Source organism: Hirundo rustica, chromosome 18 (assembly GCF_015227805.2).
Source record: "Hirundo rustica isolate bHirRus1 chromosome 18, bHirRus1.pri.v3, whole genome shotgun sequence".
Lineage (NCBI taxonomy): Eukaryota > Metazoa > Chordata > Aves > Passeriformes > Hirundinidae > Hirundo > Hirundo rustica.
This window is the reverse complement of record NC_053467.1, coordinates 9,208,615-9,230,852: the sequence shown is the minus strand read 5'-3', so window position 1 is coordinate 9,230,852 and position 22,238 is coordinate 9,208,615. Positions and strand designations below refer to the sequence as shown.

Below are 22,238 nucleotides of genomic sequence, written 5' to 3'. Positions count from 1 at the left end.
CTGTAATTTTGAAGAGAAGGTACTATGCTTCAGACAATGAAATAATTTCTGTGGCAGCAGAAAAAGAGAGATGGTTTTGAAAGGAAGAGTTTTTTAAAATCAGAATTTCAGGTGTGATCAATAGCTATCCACGCTTAACGCGAAAGTCAGCCTATTTTAATTGTCATTTAGAATGAATGTGTCAATACAGGCTTTTAAAGATAACAAGGTAATGGAATCATGAGACAGAGCAGAAGCAAGTGTTGGAAACCTCAGGGCTAAACCTTCATTCCTCTAACAGAGAGAATTTGAGTGAAACTACTATCTACATCAACGATGACTGAAAAACAGGTGCCTCAGAGTTTGGATCCCATGAAACAGAAAAAGCAAAGCCATAAAAACCTGCAGATTTAATTTACCTATTCTTTTGGAAGACATGACTTCCTCTTTGATCAAACAGAATATAAGAAGTTATGAGCAAGATAAAGTCATTTGCCTGGTAAATTTTAAGGTCTGCTTTCCAATGCTAAAGCACCAGCACTGGTGCCTTGTAATTCCCTGCTAATAAAAGACAGAGTTATGAGTGTTATTACAGGCTAAAGTCAGTGACAAAGAAATAAAGATCCATGAAAAAGCACTCCGTGTATTTAACATCAAGATGGTCCCTTACAAGTCTTTCTTTCACCATGCCAAATGGTTTATCATGGTAATGTTTAGGCACAAAGGCAATTAGAAGGATTTGAAGTCCCTCTGGAGAACTTTGTGACACGCACATCTCCGAGGCTCTGCGGTGACTGACAGCATTTGGCACTGCTGTGGCCACAGAATCATCACCAACAGTGGGGCATGTTCTGACCAGATGTCTTACAAGACAACAGCCACTGCCAACAGCGAAATGCTGACCTCCTTTTTAAAGGCACTGCTGGCTCAAAAAAAAAAAAAAAAAACAACCCACCACCACCACACAAACATAAAAAAACCCCTTTCATCCAAGTTAAAATAGAAAGCCAAACACTTCAAAATATATTATCCATAATGTAGGTCTGCTGACAATTCTGAGCTATTGGTTGAGGCTGTAGCAGTTAATTCGGCCACCTCAGTGTATCCTGGGGAATACAGCAAATCAAGACTCCCTTACCGAAAAGCCCTTGACATAACGTCTGTCTTTACCCTAAGTTTTAGACTTTCATTTAGAGTTTACATTAAGCTTTCAGGAGGTTTTCCCCCTAATTAATGTCCTCTGTGCTGTCACTTACACAAGGTCACAGCCTTCTGAACCACCAGAAGCCTTAATTTCCTTCCACCTTTGCCACCAACCTTGGGTGAAGTCAAGGCTTTGCCCTCCTCTGCCTCACTTCTAAAACAGAACTAAAAATGCTTCTCCAGATCAGGGCAGCTTAGGATGGGTGCTCTCAGATGCCTCTGCTCCCTTAATAAGTACTAATTAAGGGCATTAAAACCACCTAGATTTACCTTTGCTTGGGACTTTTAAACTAATAAATTAGAATTATTTATTTCTTACCAACTCCAGCTCTGGCTCTGGCAGTGTGCAATGCTGGTGATATAAAGGTGTTTTGAGGACAGAAAACTAAATACCTCTGCAGGGCAGCAGTCACTCAGTTAATGTTCCCAGAGACCTAATGTCCTTTTCCTTTTAATAAAGAATATTATTTGTAGTTACCAGTGGAATTTGCTAATAAACATGGCTGCTGATGAAATAGAACTACAAGCAAAGTTAGCTTGCGCATCAAATTTTTAGAAACACAGGTTTTTTGATAGAGAATTCTGGGTTTTTTTTATAGTTGCATTGAGAAAATTCACCGTGTTGATAAAACCCTCAGTACTTTACAGAGGAAAAGATCCTTCGGCTCCAAGATACAGCAGCATTTAACAAACAGAGGATGTCAGGAATACTCCATGCCCACAAAGGCCCAGACAATTTAAACCCCAAAATATTTCCCTTTGTTCTGCTATGGCTATAAAACACTTCGACTTTTTTTTCTCCCCTCTCAACATTTTTAAACATAACAAAGAAAAACAACTGTTTCAAAATTTTTCACATGAAGGGGAACATTATTATAGGCCATTCTTTCCAAGAAATCTTTTAAGTCTTATTTATTAACAGAATTAATCTGTTCATAAGCTGGCTCACATACAAAGTGTTGAAATATGTCATCTTCCAACCATGCTTTGCTAATGAAATTTTGGTGTTAATTCAGGGATTTAACAGAATCCTAGAAACTGTAACAGGAATCAAACAACAATTGTGGTTCATCTGGCAAAAAAAAAAAGCATCATTTTGCCCTTTTTCTGTTGTGGGTTTGTCACTGTATGCTCTCCATCATCCATTTCTTTCCAGAATGTACTTTTTGATGTGGAGTCCCCACTTGGCCATCAACTTCAGCACTAAAACGCTCTGAACATGTTTTGCAGTTCCAATCCCAGGAAATGTTTTGTACTTTCAATCCCAGGATCCAAAAGGATTTCATAAAAAACCCTAAACAACGAAGCCTAAACAACCAAGGCTGGGATTTCATAAATAACCTCAAGGTATCTTTATAACGCCACCAACTTCTTGTTCTGCCCAGTCCAGTAACCAAAAGCAGCAGAGAAGTTTGGTAAATGCTCTGACCATTGGAATTATCAAGCTCCAGGCTGCTGTGCGTAGATCACTACAAGGATGCAAGAAACAATTTTAAAAAAAACTAAATCAGTTTACCCCACGTTTCAGTGCCAGGGAAGCTCCTGCACAGACATTCCCAGTTCAGTGCCCAGCCCCTTACTGGAGAGCTGCAATCCCAGCCCGAAGCATCACAAAGGGGTCCCGGACACGGAACTCCAGGCAGATTTTCCAAACATCTGCAGGGCGTTAACGCAGCTCAGCTCCCAGCTGATCCTGGGGCAGGCACTCCTGACCTCTGGGGTGAGCACAGCTGAGGGACAGCACAGCGACCAGGGGAGCTCTGCTCCCTGTCCCCTCAGCCCCAGCTCAGTGTCCTTGGGCTCTGCTCCAAAGAATTTCACTCCTTGGGGGAGCCCAAAGCAAGGACATGTCCATGGCACCAGGGGGGAGCTGGGTTTTGGGGGCAGACCTCAGCTGCTTTGGTGCCGCTCCGTGGCACCCAGAGTGGTCACCCTACAAGCCACAGGAGAGGAATGTGATGAGCCAAAGGTTTATCCTGATTTTATGAGCGACGACAAGTCTGACTTGCCCTTAGGCCAGACCAACCACGGCCAAACACAGAGTGCCAAGGTCTTCAAGCACTGGTCTCAAACTGACCCAAACTGAGGGCAAACAGCCCTGTTCAAATTGGGTTTTTAGGTTGTCAAAAGAAGCAAAATGTCCTTGAAAGTTTCATTTATTCTTCTTGACTAATATTTAAGATGCTACCTTCAAAAATACTGAGTTGAAGGAGATGGATGCGATTGTGCAATAATAACAAATCAGAAATCTTTTACTAGCAAAGAGAGTCAGGAATTTGAATTAACATCAAAATCATGTATTATGGCATCCACATCTGGATATCACTTTACTACCTAAATCCAAAACTTCTCTGAGAGCCAGTTGGTTTCTGTAAAAACGTATCTCTCCCTTTGAAAGGAAATAATAATTGGAAGGTCTTACAGGAAGCCACCCAATACCAATAGAGGAAATTGCAATCTGTTCCTCAATGTTAGTTTAAATCAATGTTATATTTAGCAAAGGCTGTTTTTTAATGATAGTATTTTCAATAGCTTTTACTACACTGAGTCTCCTCAAAGGCTTACATTACGTTAAGAATTGCTTTGTTTGTCGAATGTTTCTTTAATCATCCCTCAAGGTCTTCAGCTTACCCTAGGTTAGATGTTGTTCCCCATCTCTAGGACATCCAGGATTCCATTTTCACCAAAACCCTTTTTTTTTTTTTTTTTTTTGCCCCAGGCTAATAAAAAGCAAAGTATTTCTGCATATGCTTGCCTAGAAATATGTGTGGTTCTTAAAAGTACAAAGTGATCAAATATTAAAACCACCTTTTTCTGCTTCCAGAAGTATACACAGCATTTTAGCTTCCTAGGAATTTTCTGCTTGAGTATCTGGATTTCAGTAAATTTCCATTAAATCAGTGGTTTCAAAGGAAGAATTTTTTTTTTTTTTTAAGTACAGTATTAATGATACTAAACAAAATTCAAGAACTCCAAGCAAAACAGCTCCTCCAATTTCTTCTCCAAGTTGACAAAATCTTTTAAAACATACTCCCAGCACCAGTGCTAAAAACTCCCTGGGACACTGCTTAGCAATCCTGTGCAGAATTTCACTGTGGTTTTTAAGGATTTCATTACACTGTGAGGTAATAACATCAAAATGAACTTTATAATAGATTTTCATGCAGAAGGGTTTCATACCACCTATAGTCATCAGTGTTCAAAAACTGGTGTTGCCAACAGCTGAAACATTCCGTTGAATGTAACTTAAGAGAATCCAGAAATTCAGGAGTAAAATTTGCACCAGAAAAAAAAAAAAAAAAAAAAAAAAATGCTGCTTAAGAGTCTAAACCACGTTTTTCCAACACGTAACTCAAGAAGGCACCATGATAACTTGAATTACAGTGTATTTCTGACTCTGTGGAAGATGATTCCACTGTCACGGGGTTTCTGCAGATCATGGTGGCCACTGGAAAAGTGAACTACCAACAGTCCATCTTCCTAAGTGGTAAAAATTCACCTGTACAAAAATAATATGATTTACCTGTGTTCTATTTGCAGTGCCTGGTGATAAAATAAGCAACCTGTGGTAGGTTATTCAATGCGCGTATCAGATTAGAGCCAACATTTTTATAGTTACACCTTTCACAGAATGATCAGAAAGAAAATTCTTCTCCTCAACAAGCACACAAATAAAGGCAGACATTTTCCTTAGGAAAAAATAATGATAATTTAAAAATCAATGAAAGAAAGGAAAAAGCACACTCTGCAGATGATGAGACAGTAATGACAACCTAAAGCAAGTCATTCCAATAGAGAGGACAGCATTAACTGCGCCATAATCCAATGGATTTCCAAAACTTAAAAACTTCCATGATATCTCTTAGGCACAAAACAAATTTACATAAACTGTAGGAGTTGACTTTTTCATGAGTTTTTGCATTTAATAATGTAATTCTTTGGTACGATTAAATGTCTTCACAAAGGAAAAGAAAAGGAATTTCCTTCTTCTGTACAACTTCTCATGAGGTGTTTTTGTTGTCAAATAAAGCACATGACAGTTTCAAAATTTTTCCATTGCTCTTTACTACTCTGAGAAGAAAAAATGCTTAAAAACCCATTCTGCTCACTTCTACAGGTGGGATTCTCTGCAGCCACTTTAAGTCAAGGTATCAAAGCAACAAGAACACAATCTGGCTACTCAGTCTCTTAAAACAATGAGAAGGGCCAAAGAATTGAGTTCTGATGCAAAATATGTAAAAATCTGTATAAAAAATTAAATATAAATATATATATATATATAGCTACAGATAACAAATACTTTATTCCCTTAACATTCTGCACAGACTTTGCTTGTATTTTTCAGTGGAAGGTAGGGACAAACTTTCCTTCAATGCAGCCTTAAACATGAAAGTTGGGAAGGTTTGTGAACACCAGGCTGCAGGTCTGGCCATGCTGCTGCCTCACTCTCCTATTTTTCACCCTTCCTCTCTTTCAAGCTCTAAAAGCACAGCACAAAGATGCTGAAAATACCCTAAAACATCAGGGCCAGTACAAAAAGAAAGAAAACAGGAAAGACTCAAGTATTTGACTGACGTGGATGGATTAGAATTGCCAAATCCAGGCGTTTTATGCAGGCACAGGATCAGCTAGAGGAAAGGGAGCCTGAGTCATCAGCTCCATCAAAGGCAAGGTCTGGGGATGTCTGGGTGAGCTCTGTGTGAACAGGAACCATCCCTGCATTCAGAACTTTTAATTACCCTCGCCCAGGCAGCAGCATCAGTGACTGAAATCCCCAGATTACCTTGATTGCTCTGTCATGATCTGTCATCAGCTGCTGCTTCTCATCTTCCAACTTCAGTGCAACTTCCCGGAGCCGCTGCTCCATCACAAGCTGATGCTGGCTTTTCTCCTCTGTCAGGAAGGAAATGGTTGTCTTCAGGTCAGCTATCTCCTGAAAAGAAAGCAGCATGTTAACGTTCCCCTCAATAAAAGACACGCATTTTGTACTTTTTTATATAAACATGGCACTTGCAAGCTCTGCTGAGCGAGCTGGATGTTTGAAAGTAGCACGCTGCACACTCGCAGGGCGTGGAATTCCACGCAGAGAAAAGGAATAGAGCAAAGCTGTAAATGACAAGAATCGCTGAACACAAAATATTTGGAAGTGTTTTCCACTGTGACATTCCAAAATGTTTACTCATGAGAACAGAGCACATCTGTGATCTCCAAACTGGAGCCTGCTCCCCGTCTTGCACCGCTCTGGAAGCGGGAGTGAGAGTTTACACTGGGATGATGCTGCTCCTTTTCCAGGGGGATATTTTACAACTTGATACTGCTGAGAGGAAAAACGCCCACATTCACACACTGGATTGAAATTTAAACCTGACAGTGAAATTTCTGAGCTGCCGAAAGGAGAAGATTTTGCTGAGCAATACAGTGAGGACCTGACTCCACATCCAGGACCTTTATCTAGACCTTTTAGGTGATTCACTCGTCATTTGTTGAATTGTATTTGTTTTACCTTTTTCATCACTAGGGAAAGTCATAACTAACTCTGATCCTTTAGGCATATTTACAGAATTCTATACTGACATGTCATCACCCAGCAAAGCACTTAAACATATGGGAGAGTCGGTGACTTTAATGTATATATTCAAGCTTAAGGTTAAGCTGCTGTAGCAGCATATTATAGAATATTTCTAAAAGCACTTTAGCACAAAGGCAGTTCAGGGAGAGACTACCAGAGTGCTCAGACTCTGCCAGGCCTCCTCACTGGCAGAGAAACATTTATCTATATTAATTACTTGGTTATTTAGGGGGGAAAAAAAGTTTAAAAAACCTAATAATAGGCCAGGATTAGTGTAAGAAGAACTGTGCTACAAATGAAGGTACTAAAACCACTGGGAAAAGGGGAAAAGCCTGATTAAAACACTGTAGTAAATTTATTTCTCTTTACCTACCTGAAAAGCCCAGGAAGCAACAACAGATTACATGTAAAACCTACCTTTGTATTTCTCTACTGCTTTTCTAAAAAACAAATACATATTTCAAAAGATAATACCATCAAAAGGAAGGGGTTTTGAGACCAATATGCCAAAGTTTAGAGATTATCTGGACAGGGTGCAACTCTTCAGCCAGGGTTAAGCAGTGTCTCTGGGTCTGCAGTTTAGGTAATTGCTTAGAAGGCAGACAATTTGCAGAAATGTGGTTTTACCAGGTGTCTAACGTGCAGGAGAAAGCAGAAGAAAGCAATGGATCATATAAATTAAGATAACAACATGAACCCATGCAAAGCTACAGCATTTTGAGTATGTCCCGTTTTGTCATTTTAAAAAGAAAAACAAAGTAGCAAACTCCTCAATATAACATAAACCTAAGATTCAAAGCTTTTACTGGGTTGAGAACCTGGTCTAGCACAGGAGTTCTGAAATGCATGCAAGGAAAATTCAGCAGGAATTGACGAAGAAAGATCTGCTTTGTGCAGTACTTTTCAGAGCAAAAATTTCTATTTACTTTGTATAAACTTCAGAGAAAATGTCTTGAAATATCTTCTCTGTGTGGGTGTTAAAAGTGAATGTTCCAAGAGGCCACAGAGAGTAAGATTGGACAGATGTTGTCAGCAAGGCGACCACAAGAAAAGTTGCAATCGACCAATTATTAACAGTGAGCTACAAAAAAAAGCCCAAACCCAACCATGTCCAAGTAACTTGGGGGATTTGATTTAAATCCACACAAGTAAGGAAATTCAGACATCAGGGTGAAGCTGTTTTACTGAGCCAAACAGCCCTGACAGATGATGCATGTGTTGTGTCTGCCCCAGAAAGTGCTGAGGAATTGGGTCCAGCTCTCCCCAGTAAAATATCCCAGCTACAGCAAAGCCACCTTAATACAAAACATGTCCCCAAATCTTCAGACTATTCTGCAGTCCAATAAATGCCAGTCTGACAAAATTTATTATGACACTTAGGTTAAAGAGTTCTTACCTTGCCCTACACTACCTAGGTGTTCCCGCTGCAACAATTAAAGCAATTTCCCTCATCCCTTGCTTAAAAATTCAGAAATGCGTCACTTATTCCAACTGTCTTTAAGAAATGGACCAAGAACCGTTTTTGTATTGACACTGGATTGTGTCTGGCATGGAGAGGCTGCCTTGATTCCACTCACATGTGGGTGACAATGATAAAAGGTAAAATAGATGCAGCAATGGAAGGGATCTCTTCCTTCAGGTCTGACATGAATTAAATTTTACTTTTTGAGCTTTAACAATTTCCTGGTTTTCAGGTTCAGATGGAAAGATAAAAAAATGAAGAGGTTCTTTTTTTGTCGTATCTTTCTTTCTTTCTTTATAAATAACGCTCTCAAAAATTACTAAATTATTGATTTAAAATTACTGGAAAGGTATTTAGGAAAGAGAACATTCTCTCTGATTTACCACAGAATCAGGGAATTGGTGAGGGTGGAATGGACCAGTTTAAAGAAATATTACCCAGAGCTGGTTGTTCAGGATCAGCCCAGTCAGGTTTCAAGTATCTCCAAGGATGGAGACTCTATAACCTCTCTGTATGCAAATAAATGTCTAAAAATACAGGTCAGATTTTAGAAATAGAATATAAGACATATTTACCAATGATTCTGATAAAGCAATGTGAAAAAGTGACAGCCAATAAATGTCACCAAAACAACTGAAGTTAGAATTTTGGACAAGTGTGACAGAATAAGACTCAGAGGAGCTGAAAAGCTGAAATCAAGAATTTTAAATATTTTGAAGTGTTGGTAAAACAGTAAAGTTTGCAATTTGTTGTTATTGTCTCACTGATCACTTCTGTCTAGTTTAGAGGCTGCTAAATCCCTCTTTGTAGCGTTTTTATTGATTTTAAAAGACAATTATTGGACTACTGGCTGCAAACACTTTGGAGTGCAGGGCAAGCACTTTGCATTCTGGTGGCTGGGAGCAATGAGGAGAATGACACCTCCACACAAATCCTCATGGCAATTTTCTTCTTATTAAAAGCTTACCTTCTGGTTGCATCTCCATCATTTTTCACACCTCAGTACTACCTGTCAGTCAAACTGAAAGCTGAAGTATGTAAAAATCATCCAGCCTTACCATTTTTAAGTATATATATGTAAATTCGACACTCATTTTCATCTTTTGAGTTCTCTGAAGACCAAAAACTCGAGTCAAAACCAGTCTGCCTCCAGGACACTGACATTCCTCAAGGTGCTGTTTTGGGCAGAAATGCAGAACTGGTGGGGATCAATGATAAGGATGAAGAAACCTTGGGTGACACTGCCTTTAACACAAAATGCATGTCCTGGCTGTGCAACTGCTCCTGATTCTATGAGATGTGCTGGCTGATGGAGCACCTCACCTTCCTTCCCACTGGCTGAAGGAGGACTCGGTCCTCTGGGTTCTCAGGAGATGATGATGGAGATGAAAAAGATGAAATTCAGAACTCAAAAAAACACCCCCACCTGTATTTTCCAGCTTAATGCTCTGTGTTTTTTTAGTTAAAATCTGCAAGAAGATACTGGATGTTTGATTTAGTAAGGGGTTAAGACTTCTCTCGGTTGCCAAAACCAGAAGTAACTCAACTTTTCATCAAGTTCTCAAGCGGAACAGGTTCACCTGAGCTCTCTGTCTGCCGGCCACCTACCTGCGAGGACTTGGCCAGTTTCTGGCTGAACTCCTCCTTCATCTGCTTCAGCCGGCTGTTGGCCTGGAACACACACAAAGGACAGCCCCGTTAGCTCAGACACACGACGTGCACAGACACTTTGCCACCGGGCCCTGGGCTTGGCACCTCCTCCACATGCCTATCACCGAGCGCCGGCCCCGCGCCAGCCCCAACGCCCTTTTGTGGCAGCCAAAAAACCGCCAGGGCTGGGCTTTGATCTCGGGCCAACTATTCATCACTTAAAAGAGGGGAGAAATTGTACCTCTGCTGCCAATTATTAGAAAAACATAAAGAGTTCTGCGGATTAAAACAAGAAAAAAAAAAGGAGAGAATGAGTGTGTGTGGGGAGGGGCACAGGGGAAGGAGGCAACACACATAAATGAGTTTATCAGGATGAATTCGTTTCTGAACAGAGGGGAAAAAAATGAGGAGAAAGTCCCAGGCAATGCGACACTGGGCACGCAGCTTCACCTCTCAATTCTGTATCTGCAACTGTACTTTGTCCCATTGCTCTTTCCTAGGAAAAGGTGGGGATTACACTGAAAATCCACCCAAAATGCAGCTGAACCAGCTTGAACATACAGCTCTTTCCTTAACCCAGCATTTTTTTTTTTCACAACTCAAAGGTAAAGAATGAACCAAACTGAAAGCAAAGCTGCTTGGTCATATCAGAATCCAACCAGCAAATATTTCTGTAACCCCAGGAAAAATAGCTCTTAAAGTTTGGGGTTTTTTTTCCCTCAAATAATTTAATTTCAGAAATAATTTGATAATAGTGATATGAATACATAAAATAAATGCAATTTCATTTCAGGAGAGAAACCTGATTTGTATTTTTCTTGCAGAAACCAGCCCAGCCCAGCCCCACCACGGTGTCCTCAGGTGAACTGCTCGGCGCTCTCGTCTTCTTGGCTCTCAAACTTGAGGACAGGTGTACAAGACAAATATTTTCTTAGGGGGGACAGAATACCACACAGCTGAGTTCTGAAGCAAATTTAAGCTGATTAAGTTTTCAAAAACTATCTGACCTCCTGCTCAAACCTTTGATCTGTCGTCCTTAGTTTTACGGCACCGCATCCAGCGCCCAAACGCCGGCTCCTGCCAGCCCCTTTTTGGGGGGGACCAAAAAAAACCCACAGGGGCCCCCAAAGCCTCTGAACCCTGCATGCATCCAGCTCAGGCTCCATTTCTGCAAACACCAGGGATTTCAGGCACGGAAAGAGTGTTATTGATTTTACTGGGCTATAAACCGAGGAGCTTAGAGCTGCAGAGCGTTTGCGGATCATCATGGCAGGGCTGGAATCATCCTCGGCAATCCGGGCTGCTCTGTAAGGTGCAGCTCAGCATAAGAATATTACAGCCAGTTCAAAGTAATCCTAAACTATACATGAAATTGCAATTTCAGATCCTCAATCCCTTCAAATTCCAAAATTATGAAACATATGGATGCCTCCATCTGGTTGTTGGTGCAAAGGAATCTATTAAAAAAGTTATCAAAGCCAGTTACCAAATTTGTGCATCATTTCTGGGATGACATTATGGCTTGGTTTTGTTATAAAGAGATAATGGCAATACACTTTGGTTTGAATCAGCATCTAGAAGAATTCTGGAGCAGCAGACAAATTAAATTTCACTTTTTCTCCATTTATCACTCAAAAGCGAACCACAAACACTGTAAGGGCCCATGGTAGGGGTGCATAAATAAAAGGAGTGGTGACACAGCACCAGCTATCCCAGGGAGCTCTGCCCATGTTCTGTTTCTCCCTGTACTCAGGCTGACCCACGTTAACACTCGTTCCATTGTACTGCAGCCTAGTTTCACATGATGTTTTACCACCACTGCATGTCATAAAGTGACTGAAACTGCCAGTTTATCTTTAGAGAAAAAAAAAGTAAAAATAAATTACAGCAATAGCATAAATTACTGTTAGTCCCAGAAAGGGAGAGGGACTCGTCAGCAAGGCATTGCACAGATCACATTACAGCTGCTCTCACTCAACTTGCCTGGGGTAAAAGTCCTCATCTTTCATAGAAGCAGCTTTATAACCTCCTGAACCCACAGAAGAAATCCCAATAAATAATAAAGAACCACTCATGAGTTCCATAAACAAATTAGAATTTGTTTGTTCTCACTGAGTAGAATCAGGCTGACCTCTGAGAGACAGGACAGAGGTGATCTAGAAGAAAGAAAATCCAAATTTCAGGGGTTTATTTCTAACTAAAGGCAAAGAATGGATACCCTACCAGTTTACTTAAAAGGAATTGCAACATTTTATTTTATAATGGCTTTAACAACTTCCAGTTAGCAAAATATTTATAAGCTTTGTCTTCCAGTTACCAACAAACCATAAATTATTGCATTTTCTTTCAGTCCCAAACATTTGAGGGATCTGAATTTCAGAGGTACTGAGCTCCCAAAGCTTCCCCTGGAGATGGCACGAGCACAACTAGATGGGCTCTGGTTGCCTAAAACTGGCTAAAAGTATCGGCCATGTGGCATAAAAACCATGGAGAGGCCCTGCCAGTACCTTAAAGGGTCTTACAGGAAGGCTGGAGAGGGATCCTCCACAAAGCATGCAGCGATAGGAAAAGGGGGAATGGCTTCCCAATGATGGAGGGCAGGGTTAGATGGGATACCGGGAAGGAATTGTTCCCTGTGAGGGTGGGGAGGCCCTGGCACAGATTCCCAGAGAAGCTGTGGCTGCCCCTGGATCTCTGGAAGTGCCCAAGGTCAGGTGGGACAGGTCTTGGAGCAGCCTGGGACAGGGGAAGGTGTCTCTGGCCATGGCAGGGGTGCAATGAGATGATCTTCCAACCCAAACCATTCCACAATTCTGTGGCTCCTGCTGACTCCAGCTTTTCCCTGAGGTCTGTAACACCCAGCAGCTCTTGCATCATCACAAACCAAACGAGCAGCTCTGATGAAGGCAGAGACCACAATTTACAGCACTGAAAAGATCCAGCTCATGGGGCTGCCTGGGCACCCTCTTCTCCACTGCCACCTTTGACTGCAGAAATATGAAACTCCTCCTTTCTTAAAACCTGCAACTAAAATTTAGTACCTCTTTATACAGGCTGTTGCTTTGCAGTCAAGGGAGACATAAACCACCTTCCCTGGGGCAGAAGTAGCACTGCTACACACAAAAAATGCCTTTTTACTCTTTTTTTGTTTTAAGGAATGAGCAAATACACACAGAGCTGTGTCCAGGGAACATCAGGGGGGATTTATATCACATTTATCTTGATAAAGGAGAAGGTTCACACTGGCCTGGTGCACACACAAAGCAGTTTGCTGGGCTCCTTCTTCTCCAACTGGCTGCTGGGTGCATGTGCTGGAGGAAGCACGAGCTGCTTCTGAATTATTTTAAAGGCATTCCCTCCCTTTCAGGTTAGGTGCTATTTCAGAAACATAATGAATAAGAATCCAAGTGGAAGGTGAACATTTGGAGGGTCAGCCAGTGTTCATTAAAGTCAAGCTCTTTTTATAGCAATGGGCAGCACTGCAAATAGAGTTAATGGTCTGAAACCAGTTTTCTGTGTGCGAGAGGTGGCCGCTGAAATTCCCACTTGGCAGAAGTTTGTCAGAAATATCAATTGGAATATCCATTTTTATAATGAAAAAGGTTTAAATTGGATAAGCAGCAGAGGAATTCCACTGATCCAAAAAAGAACTGTTTAGTTTCACACAGTTAATACATACTTTAGCTAAAATTATCTGATTATGACGATTTTATATGCAGTTATTTTATATTATGGAGGACTTTTGCATTAAAAAGATTATGTCCTTGTTGCAGTTAATTGGTTTTAAAAACCAACTATAGTTCTTTAACAAGCCTTAAAGCATCATACTGTGGTTGCCGAGCAAAACTGCATCGACTTCAACAAAACATTTCACGTAAAAATTAAAACAGTTCTCAGCACTCCAGATGTGGCGTCTGAATTAACGGATGCTCTTCTAACACAGCCCCATTTTCACTTTCTCCTTTCATGAAAGAGAACAGCATCAGTAAAAGAGCACAGGATCTATGACAGGAGCACATCACAAAAGCACACTGTGTCCTACCCTAATTACCAAGTATTTATAAGTTATAAATAAGCTATTTTGAAGGTATGAAGTGTATCAGAGGGAACTTTCAGTTCCAGTTCCACTCGGTGGAGCACATGTCCTCGTGAGCCCCAAGGCCGCTCCCAGGTCCATCTGCTCCAGCTGTGGTGGAAGCAGATGGACAATTTGGCTGGTTGGAAACCACGTGGCCAATTCCATCCTCCAGCAACATCCGTGGAGGCATTTGGGATGTCTTGGAGATTTATCAAAAACGAAGCTGTTCAGAATCCTCGAAACATTACAAATCTGTGCATCGTGTAAATATTGGGGGGAAATCCTTCCCTGTGAGGGTGGGGAGGCCCTGGCACAGAGAAGCTGTGGCAGCCCCTGGATCCCTGGAAGTGTCCCAGGCCACTCTGTAAGGATTTGGAGCACCTTGGGATAGGGGAAGGTGTCCCTGCCCATGGCAAGGGTGGCACTGGAGGGGTTCTAAGGCCCCTTCCAACCCAAACAATCAGGGTTTGGTGATGGGCTCAGCAGTGTTGGGTTTATGGACTTGATGACCTTAGAGATCTTTTCCAACGTAAGTAATTCCATGTTTTACTGTCTTCCAGCTTTGGAAACAGCTCTCATAACTAGAGTTTTTTATATATATATATACACACAACACCGTATTCAGGGATAAAGTAGCAGCAGATTTAAGAACTTTTCTGTTCAGGGTAGTAGCTATGAAAGAATCATTTTTCAAAATGCCTACAACTAGCTAAAAGTGGCCATCCATAAGCTGATCCTCCATAATTAGTTAGATAAAAGTGTAAGCAAACTTTAAAAAAAAAAAAAAAAAAAAAAAAAAAAAAAAAAAAAAAAAAAAAAAAAAAAAAAAAGAAGAAGAAGCAGGGAAAAAAAAAAGGAGGAAAAAATCAAAGGGTGGGGGAAGAAGAAGAAAGAAACCTTGCTCCAGGGAAGAAGCAACTGTTCTCTGATGTGCAGCAAGGAATTTAACATCAAAGAACTAATGTAAATGGGGCCCATTTACCTCAAAAAACAACACACCACTCCACATTCTGGAATATTTCTATTTTAAGTTTGACAGCATTATGCTTTGTACCAAAATTCAAGATTGTGTAATTTGATAGATGTCAGAAGAAAATGACCTTCAGAATGGCTAATGGTGGCAATCTTTGTTATTAAGTACGTTAAAACTCTCTGTACAATATCTGTTTAAACTTCAGAGATCAGCAGATCACCTTTAAAGTTCATCTGATTGTACATAAAAATTCCATTTTGACTCAAAGCCTGAAACATGCATTTTCCTTATGTGCCTCTAACACTAACAGTGGGTGACTTTCTACACCAAATTCCTGTTCTTTCTCCTGCTCTCCCCACCAATCAGACAAAAATGAAAGCTGGATCTCTGTTCAGCAGTGAAAATAGCACACCAGCTCAAATGTGTAATCTGAACCACCCAAAAGACCATTAAAAGTAGTTGAATATCCAAAATGATGTTAACAGAATAATTAGCCAAGTACCAAATGACTTCAAGGGTTTTGAAAATGAATGATAGAAATCCTAAAATCCTATTAATATTCTATTTTACATTTCATTTTTGGAGGTCTACAAATCTTTTCCTTTTTATTTTTTTTTTCATTAAACATACATCTTTAGGAGAAAAAAAACCCTCTCATTCATGTGTGAAGTACTTTTCATTGGGAAAAACCCAAGAATGAATAGAAATGACTTTGACAGTACCTGCACAGAGAATTGCCTTTCCGCAGCACTTTACAGCTCTGTGCTTAACAGGGGCCCACTGAGAACCTGCTTCTGCAAACTGTGACTTAGGAAAACTCCAAATTCCAGACTTCTCATTTAAACCAACAGAGTATTTCTAATAACTCTGATATTATGCAGAGGAATTAAATTCAGGCACTTTTAACTCTCCCAGAAAGTCTTCTGTGGGACTCCAGCTGCAGGGTGGCTGATGCCCAAGTTATACCGGCCTTACACCAGGACACAATCATTACCTACATCTAAATGGATTTACTGAGCATCTAAATAACCCCCAGCATGATTTCCAGTCGGTATTGCTGTCAGCCAGGCACGTTATTTAAAACAAACTGGCCTAAAATACAAGCCTTGCATACAAGACAAGGATTTCAAAACCAGATAAACAGCCTGGGTTTGCACATGCAATTTTTTAATACTTGAACTACCCTTTACAGAAGACAATACTGGTGAGTGCATCAGGCACTTAAAGGGCTGGCAGAGAATTGTGGTTTAATCTGAAGCTGTTCTGGGACATTTTGCCAAAAGATTGCTGGGTGTGATAAGCCCAGGGCTGGGATCATGGCCAGCACAGGCAATGATGGCTGATTTCCCTTTGGTTTACGCTCATCAATCATCTGTGAGATGACCACTGGTGAAACCAGCGTGGTGTTCTGTGGTGACAGAGATTCCTGCAAATGATTCAAATGACAAAGACTCAAATGATCATCACAGATGTCAATGCTTCTCATCTGCCATCCATCACACTGGGCAGCTGGGGTCGAGATTTCTCATTATCTTCCTATTCAAACCAACTTTGGGGACAGGTTTTATTTCATGGCACGATTCTTCCCACAGCTCCACACTCCAGCGAGATGGAGTAAACCTGGTGAAGATGGGGAGACTGCAACACTCCCCACTTCAGGGTCCCTAAATCACAAATACATTCCTGGATTACCATTTTAGTATTTCCTGCTTTTCTTCTGTTCCGTCCAGCTAAACAAAGACGGTTATTTAAACTGAGTTTAAAACGCTATATCAAAAGTGCTGGCATGTTCTTTTCGGAGTTTAACAAAGAAAATGTGCATCCAACAGGAATTATTTGAGCTTTGACAAGCTGCCTTTATCCCTGAGAAATGCAGGCACCTCACTCCTCTCATGAGCTCAAGTTCTCCCCTCCTCTGACATTAAGAAGTTTCCAGATTCACTCAGGCCCAGATGTTCCTGGTGCCCACACAGCTGACACCCAGCAAAACCACGAGGGGACAGGCTGGGAAACATCTTTGAAGATGCAAGTCAAAGCTAAAGCTTTCTCCACCACAGAAGGCAGCAGTACCAAGATGTGACACTGATCCACAACTTGACTCAGTTAAAGAGTACTTAATCCGAGCTTTGCAAAACACGATTCTTTCAGAAATCGGAGATTTCCGAGACCCAGGCACTTTATCATGATTTATCAGCTAAATTCACGTTCCTTGATTTTTGCCAAGGAGAGACTTTAAGGCTCCTGGAAGAATTATAAAGGGATAAGACTGAAGTTTTTAGATTCTGCATTGCTGTTTTCAGTTGAATTTTGTGGCAAGGACAAGCATTTATTAAGAAGACAACAAACAGAAAAACATTCTATGTATGTATCATTTTAAGACAGAATCTTTGCTATTAAATAGAAGGAAAAGTGGGAACAAAGGACAAACTCCGTATCCCTGAATTAACTTGGTATCACCAAATTAACTCTGTATCACGAAGTATTTTGAAGTTACATCATTAGACAAGAGCCCAACAAAAGTTAAGCTTCTACATTTGGAAAGACAGACACTGAAAATACAACCAAATCCTCCAACAAATCTATGATCTGAAGCCATCAGTGCTCCTTAGTGAGATTATGTTGGATTACTTTTTGCAGTTTTAAATACAACAAGGCTTCCCCAACAGAGCAACAGCTTCCCGGAGCCAGAGCACGTTACGGAGCTGAGGAGAAACTTCCCAAGTCCAGCAAAGGCACGATTAAAAAGAAAATGGAATATATTGCTCCATCATCAAAGCAATTAAAAACATAAATAAGGCATTGCAAGACTCTTAACATTCCCAATGTTTAATTATTTATCTCTTCTCCATCCTGCAGCTGTAGGTCAGAATTAACTCCTCTGAACTAAATACAGGAGAACTCTTTTGGGAATTTGTACCTTATTCATTTTCAAGCAAACATTGAAATTCATTTCAAATTCACACAAGAACTGCAACAGTTTCACCTAAATCAGATTTTCTACAAGTTAAACACCCCTCCTACACTCAGATGTGATTGTGAAACTACTTTGATCTCTGTTCCCAAATTTATTGCTCTGTGTAATCCATGACAAAATATAATGTGATTTACTGTATCTCTATATGACAGCCCAGCAGCTGACAGAACTTAATAATTTAGCATAAGAAAAAAAACCCTTCTGGCACCAAAATATACAAATCATAATTGAGGCACTTTAGTATCATGTTACAATGAAGCACACGCAGACTGATCATAAGAACTTCAAAACAATTAGAATTCTTTCTCACCCATTTAATGAAGGTGGGTTTTACTCCGTGACACATTCTGCAGCCGTGAGCAAGTCATTTTGGAGCAGTTTTCTTTCTTCATATTAATGACTCTGAAGGACTAATAACATTGTTTTACCCCTTCCCTATTTCCCAAACACTCCTTCTCCTCCAAAAAGAAGAAGAAAAAAGCCACCTGCAGCTTTTCTCTATTATAATGATATGAAGAAAGAGCAAATGAGTGTAAACAATGTCTTCAAATCGTGCCAGTATTTAAATACACAATTATTATGTTTTACTTTAGTTTGGTCTTGATCACTGAGCAGTTTTTCTAAATAAAGCTGTCTGGAAATCTGATTTTTTTTTTTCTTTATTGTGCTGACCTAAGCAGGGAAGTGACGGACACGTTCCATGGGGCTTGTGCTGACTCTGGGGTCTGGGGTCCTCGAGAAAGTCTTTGTGCAAAGGATGCCTCACCCCAGAAACTTCCAAGCAGAGTAAGAATGTGGAGCTCATGGATGCAGGGGGATTTTCTACTTCCAGTTCCAAGGAACAAACACCAGTTACTGTCATTTGCACAAGCAAAACCACGGAGTGAAACCAGCAGAGATGGCTGCAAGGACTGGGATCCAGGAGCAGGGAATCCTTCCTGTCACACCTGACCAGGAACCCACACCTAGCCCAAGAATTCTGAACAAATCTAAGAATGAATTGGCTCTGCTGGTAGAATAAAAAAACATCCACCAGTAATCTCACATTACAGTCAGCACCACACTGGACAATAGCCAATGTTTTCCAAATATTATCACGAACCCAGGAATGTAAGGATAAGTAAAATTAGTAAATTAGACAAAACTGGACCTACAGCCTTTTCCAAGACACAAACTATCGAGAAAAAAGGGAGAGAATGAGGTCATGATTCAACTAGGCTTTAAAAAATATTTAATAAAGCTGAAATAATAAGCAATTGTGTATTACAAGATAAAGTCTGTGTGTTACAGGTTGTTTGGAGAGTGAAGAAAGGCTCGGGAAACGATTGAAAAAATAATTAAAACAGTTCTTCTGCCACTGGCAAAACCTCAGCATTCACCTTATCCACCATCCCCATTACTTTGGGAGTCTTGATCTCATGAATACACTCCAAAGGATAAAACCTGGAAGTTCAGGGGTTGAGAAGAGGCAGTGTGTGCCCAGGTGCTGCAGAACGGGGAGGGATGTTTGGGCACACACTTGAAAAAGAAAGAGGAGACAGAAACCTCAAAACAACTCTACCAGTGAATGCTTCTTCAGCAGTTATTTTAGATTGATGCCAGTTGGTTAAAAACCCACCAAACCCTAAAAAACCCAGGCAAATTCCTCCAACAACTCCCCAGCTATAACTGATACGACAGGACATGAGTAACGCATGCTGAAAGATGGGCCACATGATCGAGCTCTAACTTTAATCGTATCAGTCCTTGCCCTGCTGAAAGCCATCTTCTTAATTCCACATTTTGTCATAATTTATCATTTAGCTCTTGTCTGGTTCTCATTTCTTAACAGCATTGCTTCAATCATTTTCATTTTTAACCCCGTGGTGCTATTTGTGAATGCAAATAATGCTGATCTCCCTTCAGACATCAATGAAGATATTAGTAAGTGAGCCTGTTGCTCATGGGTGCACTTTTTTTTACCCCACAGTGACAGTTATACCAACTTCTCCTGGCTCCTAACTCTGGAACCAGGATTACAAATACAGCTGATGAGCAGAAATGTGACCTGTTGTTTTCTGGATTGGTTTTTTCTGAGTTTTATTTTTTTGTTTGTTTGTTTGTTTTTTTAAGACGATAGGAGCAGAGTAACTCCGTGAATAACTGCAGCTCTTGCTTTGAAACACCTCCAGCAGGGAGAGTGCCATAAATTCTCTTTAGTCTTATTTGAGTGAAATATCCCTGGGATGATTCTACCATCTTTTTCTTCATGTTTGGCTCTGTTGATTGAAGACTCTTCCAAATGGCTCCCCTGAGGGATGATGCAATTCCTGTGACCATGTTCCTGGTCCACCATCATCCTGCTTTTTCTTTGGAGGAATCAGAAGGAGCAGTGCAAAAAGGGACACACTACAGAGGAAACTGGTTTTAAAAGGATTTGTTGAAAGGTACTATCAAGGTAGATTAAATAATCCGCATTTTTTGTGCTAATATACATTAAAAATATTTCCTCTTTGTGAAATACATTTCTTCTTGATCTTTTGGCATTATATTTTGCTTTTACTTGATCTTTTGGCATCATGTTTTGCTCTTACTTGATCTTTTGGCACCACATTTCTGGTTTTGCTAGATTTTCTCCAACAAAGTCAAATGTACTACGCTCATTTTCATTAATATTAGTTGGTGAATCACTATCGCTGTGTCAGAAACATTCAACCAAATGTAATTTAATGTACACAGGCTCTACAAAATAAAAACAATAAAAATATTACTGCTCTGGAACAGAGAGATAATATCAGAGACAACAGGTCTTGGACTATAATGAAAAAAAATTAAGAGACTTGGGAAACCTCCAACTCTTCTTGGTAAGAACTGGAGGCTCTTTAAATTATTCATAGTTGGGGCCTAAGCTAAATAATTGATGTAACAGACTCAAAACAAGTTTAAAAAATGGCACATCTACAACTGGTGGGGATCCTGCCTGCATTCAGCAAGGACACCAACAGGTCTGCATCACAATTAGACACCATTTAATGAGATCATTACATTGGGTGGAATACACATCCACATTTTATGACTGACCTATTTGCCCTCATGTAAATACCCAGGGAATCACTGCAGGGAGTGTGAAAACAGCTCCTCTGAGTGCTCCCACAAACAAAGTTATCTGCAAGTGTGGCTTCAGTCTCCAAGTTAATGAAGTGAAAGGTGCCAGATCAAAGGTTCCATCGCATCCAGTTCTCAGAAGGTCTTAGGGACAACGATGGAACCATTTTTGCTGTTAATGGAATGTGGAGTTGGCAGAGAAGAAGCAGAGCTGGAGAGACAGGAACTCAGAAATGGGAACTCATGGAAGGCACAAGATGCTTGTATTTTAGGAGCAGAAGTAACTGCTTAGGGGAAACTCAATACTTTTAATCAAGTATCTCTTGGAGTATCTTTCATCTCAGAAGATGTCATATTCCTTCCCTTCATCTTCTATGTCTTTGCCAGTGCTGAACAGTGTGACATCATCTGCAACAGTGCCAGAACAGATACTGTGAATCACAGATATTCCTACATATGCAGCATGAAAATATGCCCAGGGAGTTACATCCAACTGGGCTGTTCTAGGGGTGTGCTGGGTGAGGAAGGAGGGACTGAAATGTTCCCTAAGGCACATTTTCAGTACCTCATTTGCAAATTATATGCACGGAGTTGCTCAGAAAATAAGCATCTATCTATAGGACACTGTTTTGAAAAGGGCCCCTTTACAATAATATTATATTGCAACAAAACCGTTATATAGAACAATTATTACTGATTAAGGAAGGGGTCACTTACAGAGTGACCTTAATTTTAAGGTCCCAGAGTATCTGGGTTTTATGTGGGCTTCACACCAGATACAGGTGGACTGACTGTACCAGATAAAAAGTGTAAACATCAGATTTGATTTAAAATCACAGAAATCTCAGAGTACAGCTAACATCAACATAATCAAATTCTACAAGCAGGATCTGCATGGCTCTGGCCAGGTTTTATGCCACCTTGGTGTCCCACCTCTCCAGAGGGAACCACTTCACAGCTTCCTTGCATCAGATCAATTGCATCCCCAAAAATAAAGTGTTTAACCCGTTTTTGGAGGTTTTTTGACTACAGCTTTGTCCCGTAACCAAATATCGTGTGTGTTCAGTACAGTCAATACACAAAAATGTAAATTACTTCTCCACAAGAAAAGCAGCACTGAAAGAGAATTAGATGTTCCTGGAACCTGCCTAAACCTTTAACAGAATGAGTCAAAATATCTATTTAAATATAGAAAAGAAGTCAATAAAAAGCTAAATGTTGAAAATTATTTTGAGAGAAAAAAAAAAAAACACCCATCATCATCTT

General features: G+C 40.4%; 1 protein-coding gene across 4 annotated transcripts in view; it reads right to left on the bottom strand.

Annotated features, from left to right (window-relative positions):
* Positions 1–22,238, bottom strand: part of CEP112 (centrosomal protein 112) — a 157,420-nt gene that overhangs the window by 34,011 nt on the left and 101,171 nt on the right. For 3 of the 4 annotated variants that reach the window (XM_040081786.2, XM_040081787.2, XM_040081788.2), the window contains exons 22-23: positions 9,822–9,884; positions 5,966–6,115 (exon numbers count right to left, since the gene is read on the bottom strand). In XM_040081786.2, the coding sequence (XP_039937720.1) occupies positions 5,966–6,115; positions 9,822–9,884 (213 nt within the window). Of the gene's footprint in view, positions 1–5,965; positions 6,116–9,821; positions 9,885–20,630; positions 21,381–22,238 lie in introns of those variants that run through there. The other variant, XM_040081789.2, reaches the window with a different exon arrangement.